The 26,975-nt window shown below is 38.2% G+C and overlaps 1 protein-coding gene across 3 annotated transcripts in view; it reads right to left on the bottom strand.

Moving 5' to 3' along the window:
- The window catches only part of HGF (hepatocyte growth factor), an 84,216-nt gene extending 78,186 nt beyond the window's left edge, over positions 1-6,030 (bottom strand). For 2 of the 3 annotated variants that reach the window (XM_081535617.1, XM_081535618.1), the window contains exon 1: positions 5,347-5,690. In XM_081535617.1, the coding sequence (XP_081391743.1) occupies positions 5,347-5,434 (88 nt within the window). In that variant the 5' untranslated portion in view covers positions 5,435-5,690. Of the gene's footprint in view, positions 1-5,346; positions 5,691-5,764 lie in introns of those variants that run through there. The other variant, XM_081535616.1, reaches the window with a different exon arrangement.
- Positions 6,031-26,975: the final 20,945 nt, after the last annotated feature.

Here is a 26,975-nt window from a genome sequence, read left to right as displayed (position 1 = left end):
GACATTTTAACATAGAAACTCAGTCAACCAAATAATCTATCAACATGTTATTCATTGAGTGTGGACCAAATGCCTTGCATAATGTTGGCAGACTGATGATAATTCTGGCATTCTTATTGACTTGCCAAGTGACTTTGTTTTATTACCTTAAATGCTAATATCCCATTATTCAATCTATTGATACAAAATAAAAGTTATAGTTGAACTAAAAGGAGTGATTTAAACTATAATCATTTGGAAGTCAATTTGGATTATGAAATGTGATGAATATGCAAAATTTTACTTTTGTTTTTGAAATTTCATCCTTTAATTTCTGGCATAAGAGAAGAAACTGTTGTTCTCCCAAGCTAAGAAGTGGAATTATTCTTTCAAATTTTGATTTCTGCCACATGACCATGTTAATGGGAGATAAGTTTCACCACTAAGAGTTTTTCCTTCTTTTGACCTTAGTGCACTATTTCATAGGTGCACTATTTCTTCAGATGATTTCATAAAAATCATCTGAATTCCTGTATAAATTGGAATATTTCTTAGAAACAAATAGGAATGGATGCAAAAAATGTATTCAAAAAACTGTTACCAAAATGGAAAAAATATGTAATATGCATACATATATATAATCAATTAAATTAACTAAAAGTATAGAATTTAAATTGGCCTAATGTATATTGCATTTATTACATATGTTTAAGTGTGAGAGAAGAATGTAAAACTAAATTTAAAAAGTGTAAGACAAACACTGAGTTCAGATATACATTTTACTAATTACAAAAATAGAACCCCTGGTCAGTGCTGTGTTTTGTTTTCTCAGAACCAGACAACAGAAGGCAGGCATTGAGGATGACTATAGAGAAAAGTAGTTTCTGTGGGATCATTGGTTATGTTTAATTCTGCAGATCCTCAGTTGTCCTATAGAAATGTGTTAATGTGTGGCTATACCTCATAAAAATAGTCTACTCTTGCTTGCTGACAAACTTTCGATCACTACCTTTCATCTAAAGATCAAAAAGTATCCTGAAAAACAAATAAATCTATGATTTCCCTTTACTAGATAATAAATAGGAGAGAAAAGCTTGTCTGGGGTTACAAAGCTAATCAGAGGCAATCAGAACCAGATACTAGGATTCCCTTTCCACTCTTTATTTCTAATGACTTAGAACCTTTCCCTTATAATTCAGTCATCTCTACTAGATCAGTAAATGATTACTCAAAACTGCAAAGTTCAAGCTAGTTGTACATCATGTAATCCACACATCTATAAATTAATTCCCTCTTCAATAAAAGAAAAATTCAAAACAGGAGTCATTCAAAAACAGCATCTGAAAATAAAATTCCTTTGCTGAAAATGCTTTCAACTTTCTCTTCCATATGTATTAACAACTGATGCTTGTTTTACTAAAAAACAGTTAAAACACAAACTTAATTTGGGAGGAAACTCAAAAATATCTTTGGATCAGATTTTCCCTACTATTTTTTGTGCATGACTGTTAGTTGAAGTTTATAAACAAAATACTGAAATGAAATCAAAGGGTAAGAGATCACTGCAACTTTGTCATGCTTTCCTGTATTTTAAACTGCAACTCCTTTTCCCTCTTCCCTCAGTATGGGAAAACATTTTCAAAGCTATATTTCCTAAAGAAACTGAAGTCCCAGTTTTAGAACTGAAATCATTAGGACCTTAGTGAAAACCTACAAACAGAAAGTAGGGTCAAATGTATCAAGGTGCTTGAAGAAAGACACATTTCTCCCTCTGGTCCCCAGGCCTCACACTCATTTCTCTCAGTACCTCATATATTTCTTCTCTGTGTGGACTAACCATTGACTTCAAAGGAAAATCATGCAAAGGAAAGGATTTGCAGGGTGTGGAAAGAAGCAGGAATCTGGCTCCACATATTCTGAGAAACTTACCCACGTGATTAGTGATTAACAGCTTGAAGTGGCAAGATGTTAAGATGAAAGTACACAAATAATTAATGGAAGGGAATGGTGGTGACTGGAAATTTACTTCCCAGAGGCAAAAATCATAAAAACAAGTCCAAATCTTCACTGCTGTTATCTAGGACTTGGATTCATAAGCAGACAATTTTCTCCCCTTCTTTAGAGAAGAGAACAATATCACAAGTAAGGATGTCAAGAAAGGATCAAATCAGATTTCAATCAAATGTTAGTATTTGAGAAGCAGCATAATTATCTCTTCCAAAAAGCTTTACAAATGAAATGATGTTCAGTGTGAGTTTAGGACCCTCCCTAGGTATCTCCCTCCTTGTCTACTTCATTCCACTTTCTCCTTCAGCCTCTTCCTGGTCTCTTGCTTCATTGTCTGTTTATTCCTACAGTTCTCCTCCACACCCCAACCAAAGCAACCACACTTCATTCATGTATCTTGTGAACTCAAAACCATCTGGCTGTGATCCATAATGTTTAAAACAGTGTAATTTAGTGTGATATTCAAGCATACATATGCACCACGCACTCAGTCGCTCAGTCATGTCTGACTTTTTGTGACCCCATGGGCTCTAGTCCACCAGGTTCCTCTGTTCATGGGATTTTCAAGGTAGGAATACTGGAGTGGGTTGCCATTTCCTGCTCCTCCAGGGGATCTTCCCAACCCAGGGATCGAACTTGCATCTTTTTTGTCTCCTGCATTGGCAGGCGGATTCTTTACCATTGTGCCACCTGTGAAGCCCATATACATGCCAGTCTATCTTATTTTTCCAAACCCAGGTCATACTCCTCCTCCTCAGGCACTCAGTACACCACCCCTACATGATTACCTGTCCTTTGTTGTTCTTACTCATTTCAGTACCTTCAGCCACTTTATGTTTCCGTGACTTAAGTACTGAGCATACTACTACCTATATTTTCATACTCCACTTGGGTACTACATACCCCCTAAACCTTATTTGATTTTCTAAGCTAGAAATGAACTCTCAACCGTAACATAATACCACTTCTAACACAGAATCATCCTTGTATTACTAACTAAAATAGATTTTTTTAAGTGAGTTTTGATTGATTTCACTGCTGCTGTTTTCAATATAAATAAAAGGAAAAAATGCACATTGTATATTTCGTTCACATAGATTTAGGTAGGCATCTCAGTTCTATCCATTATCTAAGATAATAAGACAAAATAATTAAGATCTTTAACTTCAGTTTCCTCATGTAAAATGAGTCAATCCAGTAATGCCAATCTTATTAGAATTAAATAAGCTTTGTTTTAGAACCAGGCCCATAACAGTTGCTCAACAAATGTAGGTCTTTTTGTCATTTGTTCATCTGTAAATCTTGCACAGACTCCTTGACAATAGGGGCTCATTTAATGTTCCTTTGTTGTTGTCAGAGGGAACTGGATATTTGTATCCAGTGCAGGTGGGATGATGGAGGATAATCCTATGTGGACTAGTTCCTTATAAAGATGGCTTGGGTCTATAACAATCAATATTTCCTCAAGTTTTTTGAAACTTTTCTAAAACTATCTCCATAATACATTCCGCTCATAACTGGTTGTCACCTCATTATAATACCCACTTTGTTTTAAATATTGTGTTATCTCACAGGATGTAAAAATGCAGACTCATCAGATAAATCAAAAAAGTATAACCTAAGCAAGTAACAGCAATAACAAAGTTCTCAATGTTCCATGTTAGATGTTATAAAAAAGAACAGACTTTCTTTGTATGTTCTAAGAGGGCTAGCCATGTTTTCTATTTTGAAGAATGTTATTTTTTAAAAAAAACTATCAAAATAAACTTGACAAAGGCAGATCCTCTTTTTGATTACAATTTTAACATTATCCACTCTAGGAATTATTCTATTATCTGTAATTCCCAACTGGCTTCTTCTTGCTTGCAGCATTCTCTTGGGTTCCATCCTCCCTATATTCAGGAAATGCAGTCATTTCAACACTAGCCAAAGCGAAATATAATTACAAATGTATATCTCCTGCCAAAGCTTCAAAATGCATGCCAAAAGCAAATCGACATTGTCTATGGTTGATCTACTGTTTGGGTTTTCCACACCACGATCCCCATGTATTAGCACAGATGACTCCAGGTAACCATATTCTACTTCAGCCCATCAACATTTTAATCTTAAAAATGAAAATCCTCAAAATGTTAGCCATCATTTCAATTTAGGCTCAAAATCCCCCAAACCAGCAATGTCATATAAGAATTAATTTTAACACAACACATCTCAAGGGTGATAACCTGCTAGACTGATATTTTCTTTCATCTCTTTAGAAATCTAACATAAATATTTTCAAACTGACCCTTTCCACAGTGTTGTCTTCCAAAAAGAACACATCACAAAATCAAAGAAAGCCAGGTGGGACTGAATGACTTTTCTTGTTATTTGCAAATTCTTAGTGTTTTCAACCTTTGGATTACATCAAAAACTAGATCAGAAGTCTGATAAATTTCATATTTAACTTATCTCAAAAAATATAGCCAGTTCTCTGTATTATTTTTTAAAAAGCCATGTCTACCATCTGGGCATTTATTCTATTCCTTTATTCCCCTGTGCCCACCTCTGATGCTCACTACCCTCTCCTGTTGGCATCCCAGCCACGACAGTGATAATACAACCAAATACAGATGTTTCCTCTTGCCCTGATAATAACAGAAAACTTTCCAAAGCAGCAAATGAAACGTCTAAACTTCCAGGCAATATGAACTCCCAAGCAACTCCTTCCCAACCTGTAAATTCTGAGGAGAAAGGAAAAGACTCAAAGGAGCAGTTCTGCAGCTATAATCAAGTCACACAATTTTTGCCTCCCTTGAACTACAGTTTCCAAAGGGCAGGCTTCCATACTCAGAAAGAATAAGACCTTAGAAAAGAGGCTTTCTCTTTCATTTTTATAACATGCATATACTCAGAGTTTAATCTGCCTTCACCAAATGAAAACCTGTATTAAGTCATAATTTGGCCCTGAATGTTGACTGAGTGATGTGGGACAGTGGACTGCCGTAGAAAATTGCCTCTGGAAAAAAAAAATTGTGTCCCTGCTGTACTGACCATCACTGTCCCCTTTCAGATCAGCTTTAAACTTCTCCAAGCCGGTGTTACCACTTCATCCCCATTCCACCATCCAGGACTATCAGGCTAAGTGAGATGGGGCTGGATCAATGGGGAGGTGGGTGGAAACAACAGGAGGGATGCTAATTATCATTTTAAATGCTTTTCAAACAGCAAAAGAATGTCAAAAGAAAGCTAAATGAGAGGTTAAAAAAAACCTTACCATAAACTGAGTTAAGGAAGGATGCTGGGAGTAGGGCAAAGGGAGAGTTAGGGAAAGGAAAAGTTAGCAAGAGTTAAATAATAATATTAAAGGAGAAAACTAACCTGCATAGGGGATGGCGATGGGAAGCAGGAGGAGGTGTAGGAGGACGTGCTGCAGCAGCAGGACTGGCAAAAGTCTGGTCACCCACATGGTCTTGCTGGGTGTGCTGGCGGATCCCACTGGAGCAGATGCCTGGGTGAAAGAATCCTGTTCCGACTCAGAGCCTAAAAGAGCCCGTCGGCTCTGAGCTGCTTTTTATTGCGATGAGCTAAGTTTGTTGTGTGATTAACTGGAAAGATCTAGGTCTGAACTCCCTCTTACGGTAAGAAACTGTTTAACAACAGCCCTTTACTCTCTCCCACCCCCCTTCCTTTCCTCACTACCCCCCCAACCCCCCCCACCCCCCGCCCACCACAACACCAAACAGATCCCAGCTCCCTCAACCCCCCCACCCCCACTCTGCTTAGGAAAGAAACTTACAAAGAAAAGGTCACCTGGCCTGAGGCCAGCTGCAATTTGGAAGTTGGAGCTCCAGATCCCAGTGGCTCCTATCCGAGTAGGGAAGGGAGGAGCAAGGCTCAGCCCAATAGCTAAATCAAGGCACAGGCAGAGGACCAATTCGCTAAGTTTAAACAGGAAAATACATGTGTTTACATATCTATTTGGGAAAAGAGGAAGGGGAAGCAGCATAAGAAGAAAGCAAAGCACTGCCTTTCTGTCAAATGTACTTCAACTCCTAATCTGTCTAGTTGCACTGCTAGAGCAATCTAGGGATTCCAAACACTGACGCAGTTTCCCTAGGGTGTTAGAGCCCGGGAAGGAGCTGGGAGGCAGTCTGGGAGGCAGACAGCAGACTGGTCCAGCCCAGGTAGAAGGAAGTCCCGTGAGAACAGAGTATGATACAGTGGGATAAAAATAAATGAACCAACAAAACAAAAACACCCATGATTGTCAGGCAGAAAAATTGCCCCTATTCAATGGGCTCAGAGCAGGTAACTTTTTTCAGAAGCTGAGCTAAGCTCCCCAGTTACAGCAAAGGTACCAAAAGCACATAAACTTGTCTGATTTGGGGACTGTGATAAAATTTGGTCATGCCCTCTTCTTAAAATGTCTAAAACGTTGAGATTATCCACTGCCTCTCCCTGACAGATAAATGTGGCATGGATTCCATGTTCCGCACCCCCCCCAACCCCCTGCCATTTTTCACCCCTCTCTTTTCCAACTCCATCCCATATGCATGCACTTCCCAGCGTCTCTCAAAGTGGAAGGGATGAAGGGCTTGCACTGGGAAGGAGGGGAGATAAGGGACGGATACTTGTGATATAGAGGTTTGTCTTGGCATCTTGAGGTATTGCTTTGATTATTTTAGGTAATAGCTTGTGTTATTTTTAATGAATTTGGGGGTATAGTTGCCCCTATGTGTTTCTGAAATGGATACAAATAAGAACAATGTCTCTATCCACAGAGGAAGGGAAAATGGGCATAATGTAGTCTGTCTCTGGAGCTGTACAGAGATGGTAGTGGGTAAAATTAAAGCCATCCTCCAAACAGCCTTTGCTCCACAGCTTTCATTCCTCATCCTTCAGTTCAGCCCACCCTCTCCTCCTGAAAGGGCCTAAACCTGAGGAAGAGCTAGAGAAGCTAGTTATAAGAGAAGTAGTCTTAAGGACGGAGAAGGCAATGGCAACCCCACTCCAGTACTCTTGCCTGGAAAATCCCATGGATGGAGGAGCCTGGTGGGCTGCAGTCCATGGGGTCGCTGAGAGTCGGACATGACTGAGTGACTTCACTTTGACTTTTCACTTTCATGCATTGGAGAAGGAAATGGCAACCCACTCCACTGTTCTTCCCTGGAGAATCCCTGGGACGGCGGAGCCTGGTGGGCTGCCGTCTATGGGGTTGCATAGAGTCGGACACGACTGAAGCGACTTAGCAGCAGCAGCAGCAACAGCAGTCTTAAGGAATCCACTTCATCTTACCTTTTCCTACTTTTAATGCTTTTCTTTTCTCATTTTCTCTATATAAAAACAAAACCAAGCAAACACAAAAATAATTTGTCAACCTTTCCTAATGTCCTAAGTACTCATGACTGTAGCCCACCAGGCTCCTCTGTCCATGGGGTTTTCCAGGCAAGAACACTAGAGTGGGTTGCCATTTCTTTCTCCAAGGGGTCTTCCCAACCCAGGGATCAAATCCAGGTGTCCTGCATTGCAGGAAGATTGTTTATGGTCTGAGCCACCAGGGAAGCCCACATACTTCCTACTACACTTCTTGGAAATTCTCAATTTCAGTATGTTATTGTGTGACCATTATCTTGATTTGCCCCATGGTAACTCCTGTGCTTCGCTAGGGATTCAGACTCCTTTTAAAGAAGCTAGATTTTTTGATAAGTAAATTCTATAGGTAAACAATGAGGGAGACCAGTCTTCCTATTTGTTTTCTCTCTCTCAGAGAAAGCAGAATCAGGGCTATAAGCATAATTGCAATTATTGTTATAGCTTGGGGCAAAATCTATCCTGGAAAAGAAACTTAGGGCACCAAAAAGAAATTGAACAATCTTATTTAATAGATCACACGTTTTCACAGTTTTTATTGTCACATTAAATATAATAAATGCTTGACCTTATTTATAATTATTATTAATATTTCTATTTTGACAAGTTATTTGGTTTATCTATATTGAAATGACAACTAATATGCATTGAATTTTCAGTGTATGCTAGGCATTGTACCAAGTACTCTTAAACAGATTCTTACTAATCTTTACAATAAACCTACATTAAAAAAATATTATAATCCCCATTTATAGTTGAAACAGCTTAAGTAAATTATTTTTATCCTTAAATAACTTGCTCAAGATCCCAAAGGAATAAAGATTGAGGTGGGAGAGCTGAACAATGTTGATCACAACACATAGGATGGGATAAATTTCTATAAATCTTATAAGAACAAGACGTTAATCACTAAAATTATCCTGAGACCAAACATACCAGAGGTGCTTAACAATAATTTACAAAATAAATGAAAGTATAAATAATTTTAGATCTCCCAAAACTATGATGAAATACACAAAGTAGTGAAAGATGCTATTATTTTACTTTGTCTTGATAATACATTCTCATTATTTTTTTCAAGTCATAATCATGATATTTTCCCCATGCTCTGCTCTTCCTTTATACTCCTTAGTTGTTAAAATGTATAAATCCCCAAAAGTGTGAAAATTGTTTGATAAAACAGAAAATCTTATGAAGATAATATTTTAAATGCTACAACTTGTATAATTCCTTAAATACAAGATTGATCCTCATTGCCTACATAATATCATGTTAAATCTTTCATAAGTTTAAGTCTAGTATTCCACATGAACTAGATTGATTGAATGGGGAAAAAAAGTACAAGTACACTGCTGATGTTTTTTAAAAGCCTACACTTGATTCCCCCCCGCCCCAAAAAATCCCTGTCTTCAAAAGCCTCATGTTTCTCAATCACAAGTGATGTTTGAGTCCATTTACATTAGAGCGAAACTGATAGGACTTTGTGTTCTGTAGACCACTAAAGAGCTCTACATTCTTGGACAACCCGTCTCATTTATTAAAGGCACATATATTGTGTCGTTCTGTTCGCTGCTACTACTTTGAAGACTCAGTTTAGTCCTACACCTGGTTTCAAATCCCAGTTACTATCTTGCCAAAAGTTTTGCTTTCATTTCAGTTTCCAAGGATTCATCAACAAAAAAAACCACTCATTACACACAAATAAACAATGTCAATATTTAGTAGAGGATTATTTAATTTCAATATACAACCATTAAAAGAAAAGCTAAATAGACACAATGGAGAGTAACAACATGTGCATCACCAAATTGGGTCAGTCAACATCCAGACTTGAACAGCATGCTGGGAATTCCCAAGTAACAGCAATCTGAAGTCCCAATTGGGAAAAGGTCCAATGCAGTGCATCCGCTCCATGGGTGAGACTTCAAATTGCAGTTTTGGGGATTCCCACTTATAATCCTAGGCCTCAAACTGATATCATCATCACTGTGCATGAAAAATGCAGCTCTGGTTTTACTTTAACATTTTTACAGTGTTGTTTGTTTTATCCTGTGAGTCATAGGATTTCGTTAAACTCCAGGCATGGTTGGCCAGACCTCCAGGGACTCAAGAATTCCAAGACCCACTCCCTTTCTTATCTAAAGTGCCACCTGACTAGCTGTGCTTGTGGGCAGGCATGGAATCTGGGCAGTGTCCAAGCAGATCAGAAGCAAAATCAGAAGACTGCTCTTCTGCTTCTGAAACCTGAACAAGACTTCCTCCATTTTAATTTTCCTTACAGTCAGCCGCAGAAATGTTGAGGCTGAAGAACATCGGAATAAGGCAATATAACACGAGCAGTCTTGTTAATTCTATAGGTCAAATAACAATTCCAAACAGCCCAAAAGAAACAAGATAATTAAAGAAACAAGCAAGGGGTTAAACAATATAGAAAACCATTTCTGAATGGTAGGGGACGTTGTAAAGAATAAGTTCCACCATGAATTAGAAGTAAGATTTTTGTACATTAACTCCTATATCAATTAACTTATTGGCTGTAATAGTAGTAACAACAGAATGTTCAATCAAGCAATGATTCCTTTTTTCTATGAAATTTTGTAATACTTTAGTTCTTTGCAAAATCTAAACATAGGGGTTCTAAGGAAAAGCTAATATTAGCAACAGACAAAGTAGGAAATAGCGTTTGAGTCAGTTCAGTTCAGTCACTCAGTTATGTCTGACTCTTTGTGACCCCATGGACTGCAGCATGCCAAACTTCCCTGTCCATCACCAACTCCCAGAGCTTGCTCAAACTCATGTCCATTGAGTTGGTGACATGGACATTTGAGTCAATGACACCTGAATTTTCATGGGGAGAAAATAATAGGTGGTCTCCTTCCAATATAAATGATCAGCACGTGTTAGACATCTGGAAAGGGGTTCCTATCAGATACATAGAGGTAGTGTTTACATCATCAGTTACAATTCATACTAATTAAGGGGCTATTTCAAAAAATATATCATAGGTTTTAGGGAAAACAATGCATTCACAATAGTTGATGGGTTCTCCAATAAGTGGAGTTCTTCAAGTGCAAGAAGTTGTTCCACATAGTAGTCCCTCATTACCCTTGTCACAGTCTATCAGTAAGTTGTTGTGACTATTACAGTGACACAGGAAATTGTCACATAATACTTGTGTTCAAGGCTTGAGCTGTATCTTTACCAGAGCTGTGTAATCTAGCAGACAGATACATTTTATCCATGGAAAGGTAAAGTTAAAAAAAGACAGGCTTTGAAGTCTTTTGGGCAGATGAAGTTATCCTGAGTTCTGGTCTGGCTCAGCTTTCTCCAGCTGAAGATTCACCAATAGCTCTCGTCATATTTTTCCTTTAATTGTAGCATATCCTTTAAGGTTGAGGCATGAAGGACAATCTGCATTATAACCAGGCTTCCAATAATAATCTATTCACGAGAATAAAAACTCATGGGCTAATTTTCTAATACTCGATTGTTTCAGGAAGTCTATTTTATGAGTTTGTAAGTTTGAAATACTCATTCTCATCAAAGATGTTTCTGATTCTCCTATAGGTTTATTATTTAAAATATTGAGGCCATTATTTAAGTTGTGTGTGTGTGTGCTAAGTCACTTCAGTTGTATCCGACTCTTTGCAACCCTATGGATCATAGCCCACCAGGCTCCTCTGTTCATGGGATTCTCCAGGCTAGAATACTGGATTAGGTTGCCTTGCCCTTCTTCAGGGGATCTTTCTGACCCAGGGATTGAACCCACGTCTCTTGCATCTTTTGTATTGGCAGGTGGGTTCTTTATCACAAGCGCCACCTGGAAAGCCCCATATTTAAGTTAGTCCTCCAGTTCTTGTAAGAGCCATCTCCAAGTTTCATTAATTGCTGTCTAAGCATACCATTCATTCTGTCAGTCAAACTGCAGCTTGAGAATGATAAGGAATATGAAAGACTCATAGTATATTATGTTCCAGGGCAAACTTTTATATTTACCTTTAAAATGTCACCCATTGTCACTCTGAATTTGATGTGCAGCACCATAATATAGATTAATTACCTCCAGTGTTTTAATAGTATTAGTCTGATTGGCTTTCCCAAAAGGAATAGCCACTAAATATTGAGAATAGGTGTCCACAGGAGTACACACTTATTGGCATCCTTTATCTCAGAATTAATGGACCAATATAGTCAATTTACCATATTTACCCAGGCAGCTTGCCACATGCCAATTTTCCTTTGACTAATTGTGGAAAGCTTCTAAGCTTACGTTGTTGACAAAATAGACATTGTAAAGAAACAGATTTAATGAGATCCATAGTTAAGGAAATCTTGATCCTGAGCCTACCTATATATTGCTTTTTCTCTCAGATGGCCACATTATTGGTGTGCCCACAAAGTCAAAGTGTTTAACTCTCTGGAGTCTGAATAGACTTCTACTGCTTGGATTTGGGTTTGTTCATCTATAATAGAGATATACCATTGTTCCATAAAATTTGGAACACTGTGAGCATCAACATGAAAGACTGAAACATTAGCAGTTTAAACAATTTCCCAAACATCAGACCATAATTCCTTTTTCCATAGTCTTCAGAGTGAATTTGCCAGTTATTTTTTACCCATAGGGGAAGAAAGGTGGCCAATCCATTGGCTACTGATAAAAAATCTGTGTATATACAGCATTCAGTTAAATTATCTTGTACTACCTGATAAACAGCATATAACTAGGCAAATTGGCTACTCTTACCTTCCTCAGCATATGTCAGCAATTTAGTAGTAACGGAGTTATATGCCACCACTTTCCAAATAGCAAGTGGATCCTATATATTTAGCTGATCCATCAGTGAATCATATGTGCTGTTTTTCTTGTGCAGTTAAAGAGTCAAAGGGCTTTCCCCATTTTACAGACAGCTCAGTTCTCATGTGTAACTATAGCCTCTTGCTCAAGGCCTTCAGTAGGAATTTCAGAAATCTTTTCATTCAAGGCAGTGACCCCATGTGGCACAGATATGGCTTGCTCATGAATATACCATTTCCATTTTATTATGCTGGACTCCTGAACTTACCCAATCCTGTGCATTTGGGGTAAACTTTGTACCCATTGCATGATTGGCACTTGATGTCTTAATATAATATTACAGTATGATCTATAGTCAATTGTTTCATATCAATCAAAGCCCGATAATAAACCAATAGCTGTTTTTCAAAGGTAATGTAATTTCTCCCAGCCTCTGGAAATTTCCTACTCCAGAAGCCCAAAGGCACTCATTTGCCATGCTGTTTATGCCATAAGCTTCGATTAGCATATAGTTCATTGATAAATACATGTAATTTTATGTCCCCTGGCTATAGTTCATGGCGTATCTGATCTCCATCCAAAGATAGATTGCTGAGATAAGCTTTAGAATAATTCAGTTAAACCTTTTAGCAATAAAACATAACAGTAACTATCTGGGAAGTGAGTCTTGGTCAACATAAATTTCAGTTAGTAAAGCTAGAATTTAATGTTCAGTAAAATACATAATTGTGTGTAGGGGCGATAGGGGGTGGGGCACTAACCCTGCAACCAGGGAAGGTTTTATAAAATAAAAAATGAAGGTTTTGAAGGAGCCTAGAAAAAACAAGTGACTGTCTTGCTATGTATTTTCCCATAGCACCTACTGTTTTGTCTTTTATTATTTAATTATTTATTTTTATGTTTGGCTGTGCTGGCTCTTTGTTGCTGCTCTGGATTTTTTTCTGGTTGCGGTGAGTGGGGACTACTCTCCAGTTACAGTGCTCAGGAGGCTTCTCATTGCAGTGGCTTCTCTTGTTATGGAGCATGGGCTCTAGGTGCACAGGCTTTAGTAGCTGTGGCTTGTGGGCTCAGTAATTGTGGCTCCTAGGCTGCAGAGCACAAGCTCAGTTGCTGTGGCACACAGGCTTAGTTGCTTTGTGGCACGTGGGATCTTCCTGAATCAGGGATCAAGCCCATGTCTCCTCCATTGGCAGGCAGATTCTTTACCACTGGACTACCAGAAAAGGCTCCAACTGTTTGATTTACAGCTATTGTTTACCCATTTTAAATTCCTTGATTTAGGAGTAGACTGTTGCCATATTCTAAGGACATCAGGATAGCAAAAGTCTGACAATTAGTGGTTAATTTTTTGTAGAAAGAGAATGAGCTTTATCTATGTCACAATATTCATAGATCATTGCAAAATAACATTTATTTTACCAAAGTAACAAAAGATTTGAAAAGCAAATATAAATAACTTAAAAGCAAAGAAATTCACATTGTCTATTATCAATAGCCACATTGCAAGAAAACTTTGTTCTCTCTCTCCTTCTTTTTGTTGTTGTTGTTTTTTAATGTGAAGGATAATTGCTTTACAATGTTGTGTTGGTTTCTGCCGAACAATTTGTGAAACAGCCATAAGTATCCATATGTCCCCTCCCCCTTGAACTTCCTTCACATGCCTCCCACCCCATCCCACACACACAGAGCACCAGGTTGAGCTCCCTGTTTTATACAGCAACTTCCCACTAGCTAGCTATTTTATATATGGACATGTACATGTTTTAATACTACTCTCTCAATTCTTCCCACCCTCTCCTTCCCCTACTGTGTCCACAAGTCTGTTCTCTATGTCTGTGTCTCTTTTCCTGCCCTGCAAATAAGTTCATCAGTACCATTTTTCTACATTCCATATACATGTGTTTACATATGATATTTGTTTTTCTCTTCTGACTTATTTTACTCTGTAAAACAGGTTCTAGGTCCATCTGCCTCATTAGAACTGACTCAAATTTGTTCCTTTTTATGCTGAGTAATATTCTATTGTGTGTATGTACCACAACTTCTTTATCCATTCATCTGTAGAGGGCATCTAGGTTGCTTCCATGTACTAGCTATTGTAAATAGTGCTGCAATGAATACTGGGGTATAGATGTCTTTCTTTTTTTTTTTTATCTGCTGCTATAATTTTGTCTGGTTTTTATTTATTTAATTATTTATTTTTATTTTAAATTAGTTTATTTATCAATTTTTTAACTTTACAAAATTGTATTTGTTTTGCCATACATTGAAATGAATCCGCCATGGGTGTACATGTGTTCCCCTTCCAGAACCCCCCTCCCACCTCCCTCCCCATTCCATCCCTCCGGGTCATCCCGGTGCACCAGCCCGGAGCACCCTGTATCATGCATCAAACCTGGACTGGCAATGCGTTTTACATATGATAATTTACATGCTTCAATGCCATTCTCCCATATCATCCCGCCCTCGCCCTCTCCCATAGAGTCCAAAATACAGTTCTATATATCTGTGTCTCTTTTGCTGTCTTTTAATTACGTTTTTGTCAGGATATATGCCCAGTAGTGACATTGGTGGGTCATATGGTAGCTTTAGACTCACCTGATGGCTCAGATGTTAAAGAATCTGTCTGCAATGCAAGAGAGACACAGATTGGATCCCTGGGTCAGGAAGATCCCTTGGAGAAGGGAATGGCTACCCACTCTAGTATTCCTACTTGGGAAATCCCATGGACAGAGGAGCCTGGCAGAATGTAGTCCAGGGGTTCACAAAGAGTCAGATATGACTGAGTGACTAACACTTCACTTCACTTCCTCATGGTAACTTTATTCCTAGTTTTTAAAGAAATCTCCACGCTGTTCTCCACAGTGGCTGTGTCAGTTTACATTCCCACCAACTGTGCAAGAGGGTTCCTTCCCTTTTCTCCACATCCTCTCCAGCATTTATTGTTTATAGATTTTTTGATGATGGCCATTCTGACTGGTGTGAGGTGATATCTCATTATTATTTTGATTTGCATTTCTCTGATAAAGAGTGATGTTGGGCATTTTTTCATGTGTTTATTGGCCATCTGTATGTCTTCTTTGGGGAAAGGTCTGTTTATGTCTTCTACCTGTTTTTTGATTTGGTCGTTTATTTTTCTGATATTGAGCTGCATGAGCTGCTTGTATATTTTGGAGATTAATCCTTTGTCAGTTTCTTCATTTTGAAGTATCGTATCCCATTCTGGGGGTTGACTTTTCATCTTGTTTATGGTTTCCTTTGCTGGGCAAAAGCTTTTAAGTTTAACTAGGTCCCTTTGTTTATGTTTGCTTTTATTTCCATTACTCTAGGAGGTAGGTCATACAGGATCTTGCTTCAACTTTTGTCAAAGAGTGTCAAGAAAACTGTTCTCTTAACCCAGAGAGAAAAGCTAATTCCAGTCTGATACCAGCTTATTGTTAATAACGAAATTTGTTTATGTATGTAATCTTAATTATCTTAGATTTGGAAGGTCCTTTCTGTAAATCTTGAAGAGGTGATAGTATTTTTTTTTTTTTTTTGCAAAGGCCATCAGAGTGAAACTACAGCTGCTGATGACAAAAGGCTTAAGAAGGTACATTTAAAACCTGATTATATCCAGGTAATAGTTAATATATGACAGAGTAACTTGGTCACTGAGGTGACATGTAACAGTTTAATGTAATATCTAGAATTATGACTGATAACATTTTACCAGGACCTATCAGAACTTTATGAATTCTATATAATTTCTAGAATATCTGTATTAGTAACATTTACCATACAATATAACCTTATTGAGAAGATTTATGACTTATTTGACAGTATTTCCCATGTAACTTTAGCATACCAAATGAACCTAATTAGTTTAATATCTTTCCTTAGGATGGTTCAAGGGCCCTCTGAGGCACCACAAAGTTAACCAGAGGTCAAAAGAAGTTCATTGGAATTTGATTTTAGGAAATTCTGTCAAAATGCATCAAAGAGTTTAGAACACTGTCAGATAAGATCATAGGTCACTATGAAACAATAGTATTCACTTAGACAAAGTAACAATAAAGATTTAAGAAGCTAATACAGGCCATATCACCTAAGAGGTAAAGAAACTTACTATCTGTTATCAAAGGCAGTTGAACATCCCGAGAAAACTTGTACCATGCATAGAACTCTTTTCTCAGGATCCACTTTTCATAAACCTTTCTTATCAATCTATATTCATCACTTTATTTTCCCATTCAGAAACAGACACATTTAAGTCAGACCTACTTTCATGTTCCTTAATAAAATGCAATTCCATTCCTCATGACTTATTTACTGAAAACATGCATCTACTTTCCTTAAGCAACTGTAAACTGTCCTTTATATTAGCATTCTGCTGATTGGTGAACATAAATACCAGTGATAATTGCTAAAACATTCTGCTTTCTTATAAGGAACGTCTCAGGATGATACCAAACATATCCAGTAATAGTTCTAAGTGTTTTGTTTCTCTGTTAAAAAAAAAAAAAAAAAGCCAGTGTTTAGTAATTATTGTTTCAGCATCTTATGTTATTTGGAAATGGCCTAATTATTTAAACTTCCATCATTTAACTTAATTTAGTACAACTCTAGAAATGCAGGTCATCAAAACCTGGAGAAACTATTTTAGGTAGAAATTCATAAAGCCTAATTATTCCTACACCTCTTCTCTCATTTACATTTTCTTTCCTTAAAAGTTTCTTCACACCAAGTTACTTTGTAAAGTGGGTTCAATATCTGGCCAAAATATGGAATATACTGTTGCCAGAAACCAATTGTCCTTTACATTTCTATATTCTTTAGCCCATTATATTTCCCAAAACTTTATAGTCTGGGTGGGTCCCTGAATTTTGGAAGGATTAATCTCCCATCCCAAGCATCAGGGTCCCAGTCTACCCCTGCTTTAGGTATTACCAGATGAACTTTCTTTTACGTTAACCTCGCTGTGCCACTTTTGATATTTAGTTTACATAAACTTTATGGCAGCTTTTTCAGCTGCCAACTGAAATATGGAGACTAGGTCAGCTAAAATATAATTTTGATATGGACAAGTGTCTTTGCAAATCACATAATAATTTCTGCAATTGTGACTTCTCTTCAACCAATTTTAATTTTTGGTTTCATGTACCTTACAGTAGACTAAGGGACACATTATTGAACTTTCTAAGTTGATGCACACCCCAAGCATACAATAACTTCAAAATGTTCAGCCCGCTTTAATTCAGAGTCCCAATTTTCATACAATCCTGTGGGGGTGCCCTATTCAGTAGTTAATGAACACTAAGGGAAATCTTCCCATTCGGGAATGAAAACTTCATTAACTTGAACCTCTTTCCTATGAGAGTGGTATTTTTTTTACAAATCCTGCTCACAGTGATAATTTATGTTTTGCCAAAAGTTTTACTTTTGTTTAAGGTTCAAAGGATTCAGGAACAAAAGAAACCACTTGTTACATGCAATTTCAATATTTAATAGAGGATTATTTAACTTAATTTCAATATACAATCTTTAAAAGAAAAGAGAAATGGAAACAATAGAGAAGAGTAACAGCGCATACATCACCAAATCGGACCAGTCCGCATCCAGCCTTGAAGAGCATGCTGGGAAGTCTCAAGTAACAACAGTCTGGAGTCTCAGTGGGGAAAAGCTCCCATGCAGGGCATCCACTCCACTGGTGAAACTTCAAATAGTGGCCTGGGGGGTTCTAGCTTATAATCCTAAGCTGCAAACTGATATCATCATCAGTGTGCATGCAAAAATGCAGCTCTGCTTTTACTTTAACATTTGTACAGTGCTCTTTGTTTTTTCTTGTGAGTCATGGGATTTTGTTCAACTCCAGGCAAGGTTGGCCAGACCTTCAGGGCTCAAGAATTCTAAGACTCACTCCCTTTCTTATCTAAAGTGCCACCTGACTAGCTGTGCTTATGGGCAGGCATGGAATCAGGGCAGTGTCCAAGCAGGTCAGAAGCAAGGTCACAGGCCTGCTCTCCTGCTTCTGAAGCCTGAACAAGATTTCCTCCCTTTTAATTTCCCTATAGTTACTAATTAAGAAAGTTAATTAATCTCCCTAAAACTCAGCTTCCTTATCACTAAAATGGGACACTATGTAGCAGTACTTTGCTCAACATTTCAGATGTATTATCTCACCCACCCACCCCAGCACAGAAGCTATATAAGACGTATTTGTTATTACTGTCTCTGATTTACATATTAAAAAACTGAGATTTAGAGATGATAAGTAACTTGCATTAGTTAAGCTGCTAATAACATGTGATTCTAAGCCACAGCAGTCCAGGTATCAAGTTACTGCTATCAAATAGTATACCACAGGGACAGAGATCCAGATTGAAAGATTAGCAACCTTCTTCCTAGCTTTAAAATTTGACTATTCTACATAATGGTCACTATACTTTTATACAATTCTGATCTTTTCACTTAAGATAAAAGTTCCTATGTAATCTTTGAGATGGCTTATCTTTCCAATACAGCCATATCTTCTCATTCTTTCCCCCTCTTATATGTTCCACCTTCTAAGTGGTAATTTTTCAAATGTAGGCCTCACCACTGATAATCGTGTTGACTACCTATAATATAGGAAATATTGCAAACTTCATTATGAGTTGTATTGATTTCCTTTCGATAATACAGAACATGTACATAAAATGTTGATCAATATATCAATTTGCTTTCACTTACATTCAAAATGCTACTATCTGAATGTTTTTGCTCCCCCCAAATTCAAATATTGAAATTATAACCCCTAAAATGGTAGTATTAGGAGGCAAAGTCTTTGGGAGGTGCTTTGGGAATGGGATTAGAGTCTTTATCAAAGTGACCAGAGAGCTCCCTTTCCTCTTCCACCATGTGAGGACACACAATAAGAGGTACCATCTATGGACTAGAAAGCAGGCCTTCACTAGACACCAACTCTGCTGGTGCCCTGATCCTGAAATTCCAGCCTCCAGCACTGTGGGAAATAAATTTCTGCTCTATCAACCACCCAGTCTTTATATAGCAGCTCAAACAGGCTAAGACACAGATATCTTTACTAGTAGTTCCTAATGAAAAAGGAGTATATGTTCTGGGGATAGAAAATGATTATTGGGTAATTGCTTTTCAGAAAACAAATTTAAAAGTATGTCTAATGTACTACAGAGAAAGCAATGGCAGCCCACTTCAGTAGTTTTGCCTGGAGAATCCCATGGACAGAGGAGCCTGGTGGGCTACAGTCCATGGGGTCGCGAAGAGTCGGACATGACTGAGAGACTTCACTTTCAGTTTTCACTTTCATGCATTGGAGAAGGAAATGGCAACCCACTCCTGTGTTCTTGCCTGGAGAATCCCAGGGATGGGAGAGCCTGGTAGGCTGCCATCTATGGGGTCGCACAGAGTCAGACACAACTGACGCGACTTAGCAGCAGCAGCAGTAGCAGCTAATGTACTAAAGTCTCAGTACTCAGTCTGAATACTGAGTCTCATGTCTAATGTACTAAAGTCTCAGTACTCAGACTCAGTACTAATGTCTAAAGTACTCAGTCTAACACTGAGTACTAGTGCAACTAAAACTTTGGACCAGATAGAAAATATTTATAAATAAGGGAAGAAGAATCAGAAAACAACCTGATAAAAGTAGGCATGATGGCATATTTATTTGAAAGTTTCTTCAAGACAGGATACAATGGCCACGTAAAAACCTTACCTTATTCTGTGCTGTCAGCATTGGGCACAAAGCCATATGTTGCTATGTAAAAACTTATATTAAGTAAAATTAATAGTAAACTTTCAAAGTTGCATTAGCCATGTTTCAAATGCTTAGCAGTCAAATTTTTGTCACTCCCATCACAAACAATACTGATAAAGAATATTTTCATCATTGCAGAAAGTTCTATTAGATAATGTGGATCTAGTCTAAGATGTCATTTAAATGTGATTATAGGGTCAAGCAGAGGGGTAGAGTAAACAATGACTGTTTAAGATGTAAGAAAAATAGAATACTAAAAAAAAATCTATATGTTGGTGACATTTATTGATACTTTGAAAGCCCTCCCCCTTTCTATTAGTATTTTACATTGTTGGAACAATTATAACAGGACTCCAATTACTTTGTCTTTTGAACTTAAAATAGCTATGACAGAAGACAGCTTGACAGCTCATCATTTGGAGAACATGTCAGGCACACAGGACAGACACACATACAGAACAATTTGTCATGAGAAAAACTTTTAAAGTTAGGTATATTTTTAACAAGACACCTGTCTACTAAGGAATGTGATACAATCCATACATACTGAGAAAGTGGCAAGTCTTTGTCTATTACATTTTTTTTTTAATGACCTAAATGAAAATGACTAGCAGGACTTAATGATACATTATAGATGTAATGTAAGGTGCTTTAAATTAATTCAACATTAATTAACCACTAAAATGATTAATGACTACTCAATCAAATCATACACTCAACCCTCACCCCAATTTTTGTCACCCTCTCAGGAAATCTGTTGCCGAATTTGTGGTAAGACCAACCACAAGGCAACATCCAAAAAAATGACAATAACATCATCACAGGGTAGGAATTGTCAAGTGTGTAAAAAAGCAGTGTTAATGTTTTTTTCCTCTAGAAATGTGTCATACATCACTTTTCTTCATGAAGTTCATTAATATCTATGAAGCAATAGCACAGTGGATTAAAAAAATTCTTCTAAAATCAAAGGACAGTCGTGATTAGAGCTGTTCCTTGCCTTTGGGGAGTAAAGAAAAGATAGGCATTGAGAACACCAGGAAATCTGAGCTAAAACTAAACTCTATGATGTTGCATTTTCAGTTTTGTTTTCTGAGTCACAAGGGGCCATTCTTTGAATCTAGGGGGCCTAGTTAACTAACACTCATCACCTTGTGCTTAGAGGCCAGCTTTTATGTATTTCCAGGTGTTGGCTGCTTTGTTAAATCTGGAGTGCCCCCAAATTTATAAAGCCTAAGCATTCCACACGTGGGATGTTGGACACTAGTATATTAGTAAAATGTATGAATTTAGGGAATCCATGTCTTTTTCCTGAATTTAGAATCCAACAATGATTAAATCATAGTGTAAGAAAACTGAAATATTCACAATGAGGTATTGTTCAAAGCAACTGTTTAATCCATTTATTTTACATCTTAAAAGCCACGTAATAAAATTGAGGTTTCCTTTTTTATGATATGTACACGTTGCATGTTTATTGTGGTCTTGGGGATAACTGAGGGCAACTCCATTTACCAGATGGCACTCAATACCAGGAATTACATTTCAAACAATAGAGAAAAAGTCTTCATCCAGCTGAGTACTGCTTTTGTGTGAATGTGTATGTGGGCAGGTGGGTGGGGGTGCTTGTTTGCTTATACTATACTATACATAGCTCATCTGGTCTATTGACTCTACTTATGAATTACTTAAAGAGATATCTAACTAATGCTATAATAGTGTAGTCCCATATAACATACTAACGGTAATTTTTTTAAACAACTGAATTTCTATATAATTTGTTTGTAAGGCAATACAAACAAAGGTTGTTAAATAAGGTTGTTAAATAAGCTTAGGTTGTTGTTGTTAAATAAGCTTAGGTTGTTAAATAAGCTTACCCTTAAATTCCTAATCTATGAGCCTGAGTCTCCTTTCTCTATATGGTAGGGTCCTTGGCTGACTTGCCTCTCTCAAGTTTGGCAGTATTTGGACCCTACAGACTTTATGAGCCAAGGGACTACCAAATCCATCAGAAATATCACTTTTCACTGGCCACGCAGTGTTGAATGAATATGTGGAGGCAATTCCCTCATGGTTCCTAAAACTATCTATATTCTTTACTTGTTTAATCTTGCTAAAATTTACATGCTTTTTCAATTCACAACAATGTGTGGAGGAGATAGCAAAATCATGTAAAATGCCAGGCTTAAAGAACAGATGCGAGAAGGCCATGGCACCTCACTCCAATGCTCTTGCCTGGAGAATCCCAAGGACGGAGGAGCCTGGTAGGCTGCAGTCTGTGGGGTCATTAAGAGTCGGACACTCCTGAAGCCACTTTAGCAGCAGCAGCAGCAGCAGAGAACAGATGAAGAATGTTACTGGATGTTTTAATCTAATCCTGAATGAAGGGAGAAAAAAATAATTCTAGAATGAACCAAATGTTGTCACCCTGAAACTCTAAAACAGAATTCTGCCTCAAATATTGAATAGGTGATGACATTTAGCAGAACACCTGTAATGGAGAACACTAGAGTGTAGTTATTTTAAACTTTTATTTTTTATGAATAAGAGAGATTATAACCTTTTAAAAATAAATAAAATATTTTCTTTAGCTATTCCATCTACCCCCCCAAAAAACAATATATTTATTTTAACATTTCTTATGTTTAAACATTTTATTTTTCAGGTTTTAGGTTTTGGATTTTTTTGTTGCTTTTGTGTTTGTTTTTTTTTTCTTTTTTTTTTTTTTTTCCTGTGTTTTTGTTTAGAAACAACTTCCTGACTCTTCTAAAGTACTCTTTCACATTATGGTTATTCTGCATAATCTGACAACTTATCAGAGAAAAAAAATTGTGTCTTGCTTAATTTTTAATTCAGGATTTCTATACAATATATAATTTTTATGCCCTACAATCTACCATTTCTGGTTACAGATTTATTTAATCCTTTCTTAATGTATGTCAACAGTACAAAGTCAAGACCAGCTAATTCAAGTCCTAATTATCTAACTTGCTGAGCAAACCTGGAAAAATTAATTGACTTTACTCATTGGCAAAATGATTATAATAAGGGTTGTAATAATTTTATTAAGTGAGAACAAATTTATTCAGGAAGATGCACACCTCATAGACAGTGCATGGGCATCACAGAGGGTGAGAGCCCTGAGACATAGGGTGGTTAGTTTTTATGGGCTGGTAATTTCATAAGCTAATGAGTGGGAGGATTATTCCAACTATTTGGGGGAAGGGGAGGAGATTTCCAGGAATTGGATCACTGCTCACTTTTTGGCCTTTTATGGTCAGCCTTAGAACTGTCCTGCTGCCTGTGGGTGTGTCATTTAACATACTTATATGTTATAATGAGGCTGAAGTTCTACTGGAAGTCAGATCTACCACCATCTTGGGTCTGGTTGATTCTAACCAGTTTTTGTCATATCCTCAATGGCTGATAGTTGTGCCGTGCTGACTTCCCTCCTGTCTCATTCCTCACTCAAAGATTTTACTACCATAATTTTATGGGAAAGAGAAGAGCCCACAACAATGTCTGAAATATCCTAATGACTAACTAGCAAAAACTATTTAGATTCTGAATAAGCTTTATGAATTTTTACCTAACATATTGAAAAAAATTTGATATTTTTCTTCAAACAGCATGACAAATAGTAGTAAATTCACCATTAATTTTATGCAGCTAGGAACACATATGCACATGAGTGTGTTAAAAAAAAATATTCTGTTGGCCAAAACTACCATAAATTCCTCTAAGGAAAGTCAGGTTACCATTTAGTAGACCACTAGATTTTTAAGTAACCCAAGGTCTGTCATTTTACAGAAAAGAAATTTAAGCTGAAAGGAAAGTTCTGCTTTTGGAGGACACTCAAAGATCCCCTATTATGTGACATACATCTTTAGACATTGATTTATGACAAAAACACAAGATCTATGTCCATTGATACTCTATTGAGATTGATTTCAGCGGCAGAAGCGAGGCGGCTGCGACGGCTGGGCGCAGAAGCGTGGCCGAGAGGAGCTAGGCCGGGCCGCGGGCCAGGAGCCGGGGGCGGCGGCCGACAGGGGCTAGGCCGGACGGGGGACCGGGGGCGGCGGCAGACAGGGGCTAGGCCGGGCCGGGGGCCGGGGGGCCGGCGGCGGCGGCAAGAGGAATTACCCAAGGCCCAAGGTAAGAGAAACCCAAGTGAGACGGTAAGTGTTGCGAGAGGGCATCAGAGGGCAGACACACTGAAACTAGAATTACAGAAAACTAGCTAATATGATCACACGGACCACAGCCTTGTCTATCTCAATGAAACTAAGCCATGCCGTGTGGGGCCACCCAAGAAGGATGGGTCATGGTGGAGAGGACTGACAGAATGTGGTCCACTGGAGAAGGGCATGGCAAACCACTTCAGTATTCTTGCCTTGAGAACCCCATGAACAGTATGAAAAGGCAAAAAGATAGGACACTGAAAGATGAACTCCCAAGGTCAGTAGGTGCCCAATATGCTAATGGAGATCAGTGGAGAAATAACTCCAGAAAGGATGATGGGATGGAGCCAAAGCAAAAACAATACCCAATTGTGGATGTGACTGGTGGTAGATGCAAAGTCCGATGCTGTAAAGAGCAATATTGCATAGGAACCTGAATGTTAGGTCCATGAATCAAGGCAAATTGGAAGTGGTCAAACAGGAGATGGCAAGAGTGAACGTCAGCATTCTAGGAATCAGCGAACTAAGATGGACTGGAATGGGTGAATTTAACTCAGATGACCATTATATCTACTACTGTGGGCAAGAATCCCTTAGAAGAAATGGAGTAGCCATCATGGTCAACAAGAGTCCAAAATGCAGTACTTGGATGCAATCTCAAAAACGATAGAATGATCTCTGTTCGTTTCCACGGCAAACCATTCAATATCAGAGTAATCCAAGTCTATGCCCCGACCAGTAACGCCGAAGAAGCTGAAGTTGAACGGTTCTATGAAGACCTACAAGACCTTCTAGAACTAACACCCAAAAAAGATGTCCTTTTCATTATAGGGGACTGGAATGCAAAAGTAGGAAGTCAAGAAACACCTGGCTTAACAGGCAAGTTTGGCCTTGGAGTACAGAATGAAGCAGGGCAAAGGCTAATAGAGTTTTGCCACGAGAACGCACTGGTAATAGAAAACACCCTCTTCCAACAACACAAGAGAAGACTCTACACGTGGACATCACCATATGGTCAACATCGAAATCAGATTGATTATATTCTTTGCAGCCAAAGATGGAGAAGCTCTATATAGTCAGCAAAAACAAGACTGGGAGCAGACTGTGGCTCAGATCATGAACTGCTTATTGCCAAATTCAGACTTATATTGAAGAAAGTAGGGAAAACCACTAGTCCATTCAGGTATGACCTAGATCAAATCCCTTATGAGTATACAGTGGAAGTGACAAATAGATTTAAGGGACTAGACCTGATAGACAGAGTGCCTGATGAACTATGGACATAGGTTTGTGACATTGTGCAGGAGACAGGGATCAAGAAAATCCCCATGGAAAAGAAATGCAAAAAAGCAAAATGGCTGTCTGAGGAGGCCTTACAGATAGCTGGGAAGAAAAGAGAAGCGAAAAGCAAAGGAGAAAAGGAAAGATATTCCCATCTGAATGCAGAGTTCCAAAGAATAGCAATAAGAGATAAGAAAGCCTTCCTCAGCAATCAGTGCAAAGAAATAGAGGAAAACAACAGATTGGGAAAGACTAGAGATCTCTTCAAGAAAATTAGAGATACCAAAGGAACATTTCATGCAAGGATAGGTTCGATAAAGGACAGAAATGGTATGGACCTAACACAAGCAGAAGATATTAAGAAGAGGTGGCAAGAATACACAGAAGAACTGAACAAAAAAGAACTTCATGACCCAGATAATCATGATGGTGTGATCACTCACCTAGAGCCAGACATCCTGGAATGTGAAGTCAAGTGGGCCTTAGAAAACATCACTACAAACAAAGCTAGGGGAGGTGATGGAATTCCAGTTGAGCTATTTCAAATCCTCAAAGGTGATATTGTGAAAGTGCTGCACACAATATGCCAGCAAATTTGGAAAACTCGGCAGTGGCCACAGGACTGGAAAAGGTCAGTTTTCGTTCCAATCCCAAAGAAAGGCAATGCCAAAGAATGCTCAAACTATCGCACAATTGCACTCATCTCACGTGCTAGTAAAGTAATGCTCAAAATTCTCCAAGCCAGGCTTCAGCAATACGTGAACCGTGAAATTCCAGATGTTCAAGCTGGTTTTAGAAAAGGCAGAGGAACCAGAGATCAAATTGCCAATATCTGCTGGGTCATCGAAAAAGCAAGAGAGTTCCAGAAAAACATCTATTTCTGCTTTATTGACTATGCCAAAGCCTTTGACTGTGTGGATCACAATAAGCTGTGGAAAATTCTGAAAGAGATGGGAATACCAGACCATCTGACCTGTCTCTTGAGAAACCTGTATGCAGGTCAGGAAGCAACAGTTAGAAGTGGACATGGAACAACAGACTGGTTCCAAATAGGAAAAGGAGTACGTCAAGGCTGTATATTGTCACCCTGCTTATTTAACTTATATGCAGAGTACATCATGAGGAACGCTGGGCTGGAAGAAACACGAACTGGAATCAAGATTGCTGGGAGAAATATCAATAACCTCAGATATGCGGATGACACCACCCTTATGGCAGAAAGTGAAGAAGAACTAAAAAGCCTCTTGATGAAGGTGAAAGAGGAGAGTGAAAAAGTTGACTTAAAGCTCAACATTCAGAAAACTAAGATCATGGCATCTGGTCCCATCACTTCATGGGAAATAGATGGGGAAACAGTGGAAACAGTGTCAGACTTTATTTTTTGGGGCTCCAGAATCACTGCTGATGGTGACTGCAGCCATGAAATTAAAAGACATTTACTCTTTGGACGAAAGGTTATGGCCAACCTAGAGAGCATATTTAAAAGCAGAGACATTACTTTGCCAACAAAGGTCCGTCTAGTCAAGGCTATGGTTTTTCCAGTGGTCATGTATGGATGTGAGAGTTGGATGGTGAAGAAAGCTGAGCGCCGAAGAATTGATGCTTTTGAACTGTGGTGTTG

Source organism: Giraffa tippelskirchi, chromosome 10, assembly GCF_054371585.1.
Source record: "Giraffa tippelskirchi isolate mGirTip1 chromosome 10, T2T-mGirTip1v1.2.pri, whole genome shotgun sequence".
In the NCBI taxonomy this organism is placed as follows: Eukaryota; Metazoa; Chordata; class Mammalia; order Artiodactyla; family Giraffidae; genus Giraffa; species Giraffa tippelskirchi.
This window is presented reverse-complemented; position numbering and strand designations above follow the sequence as displayed.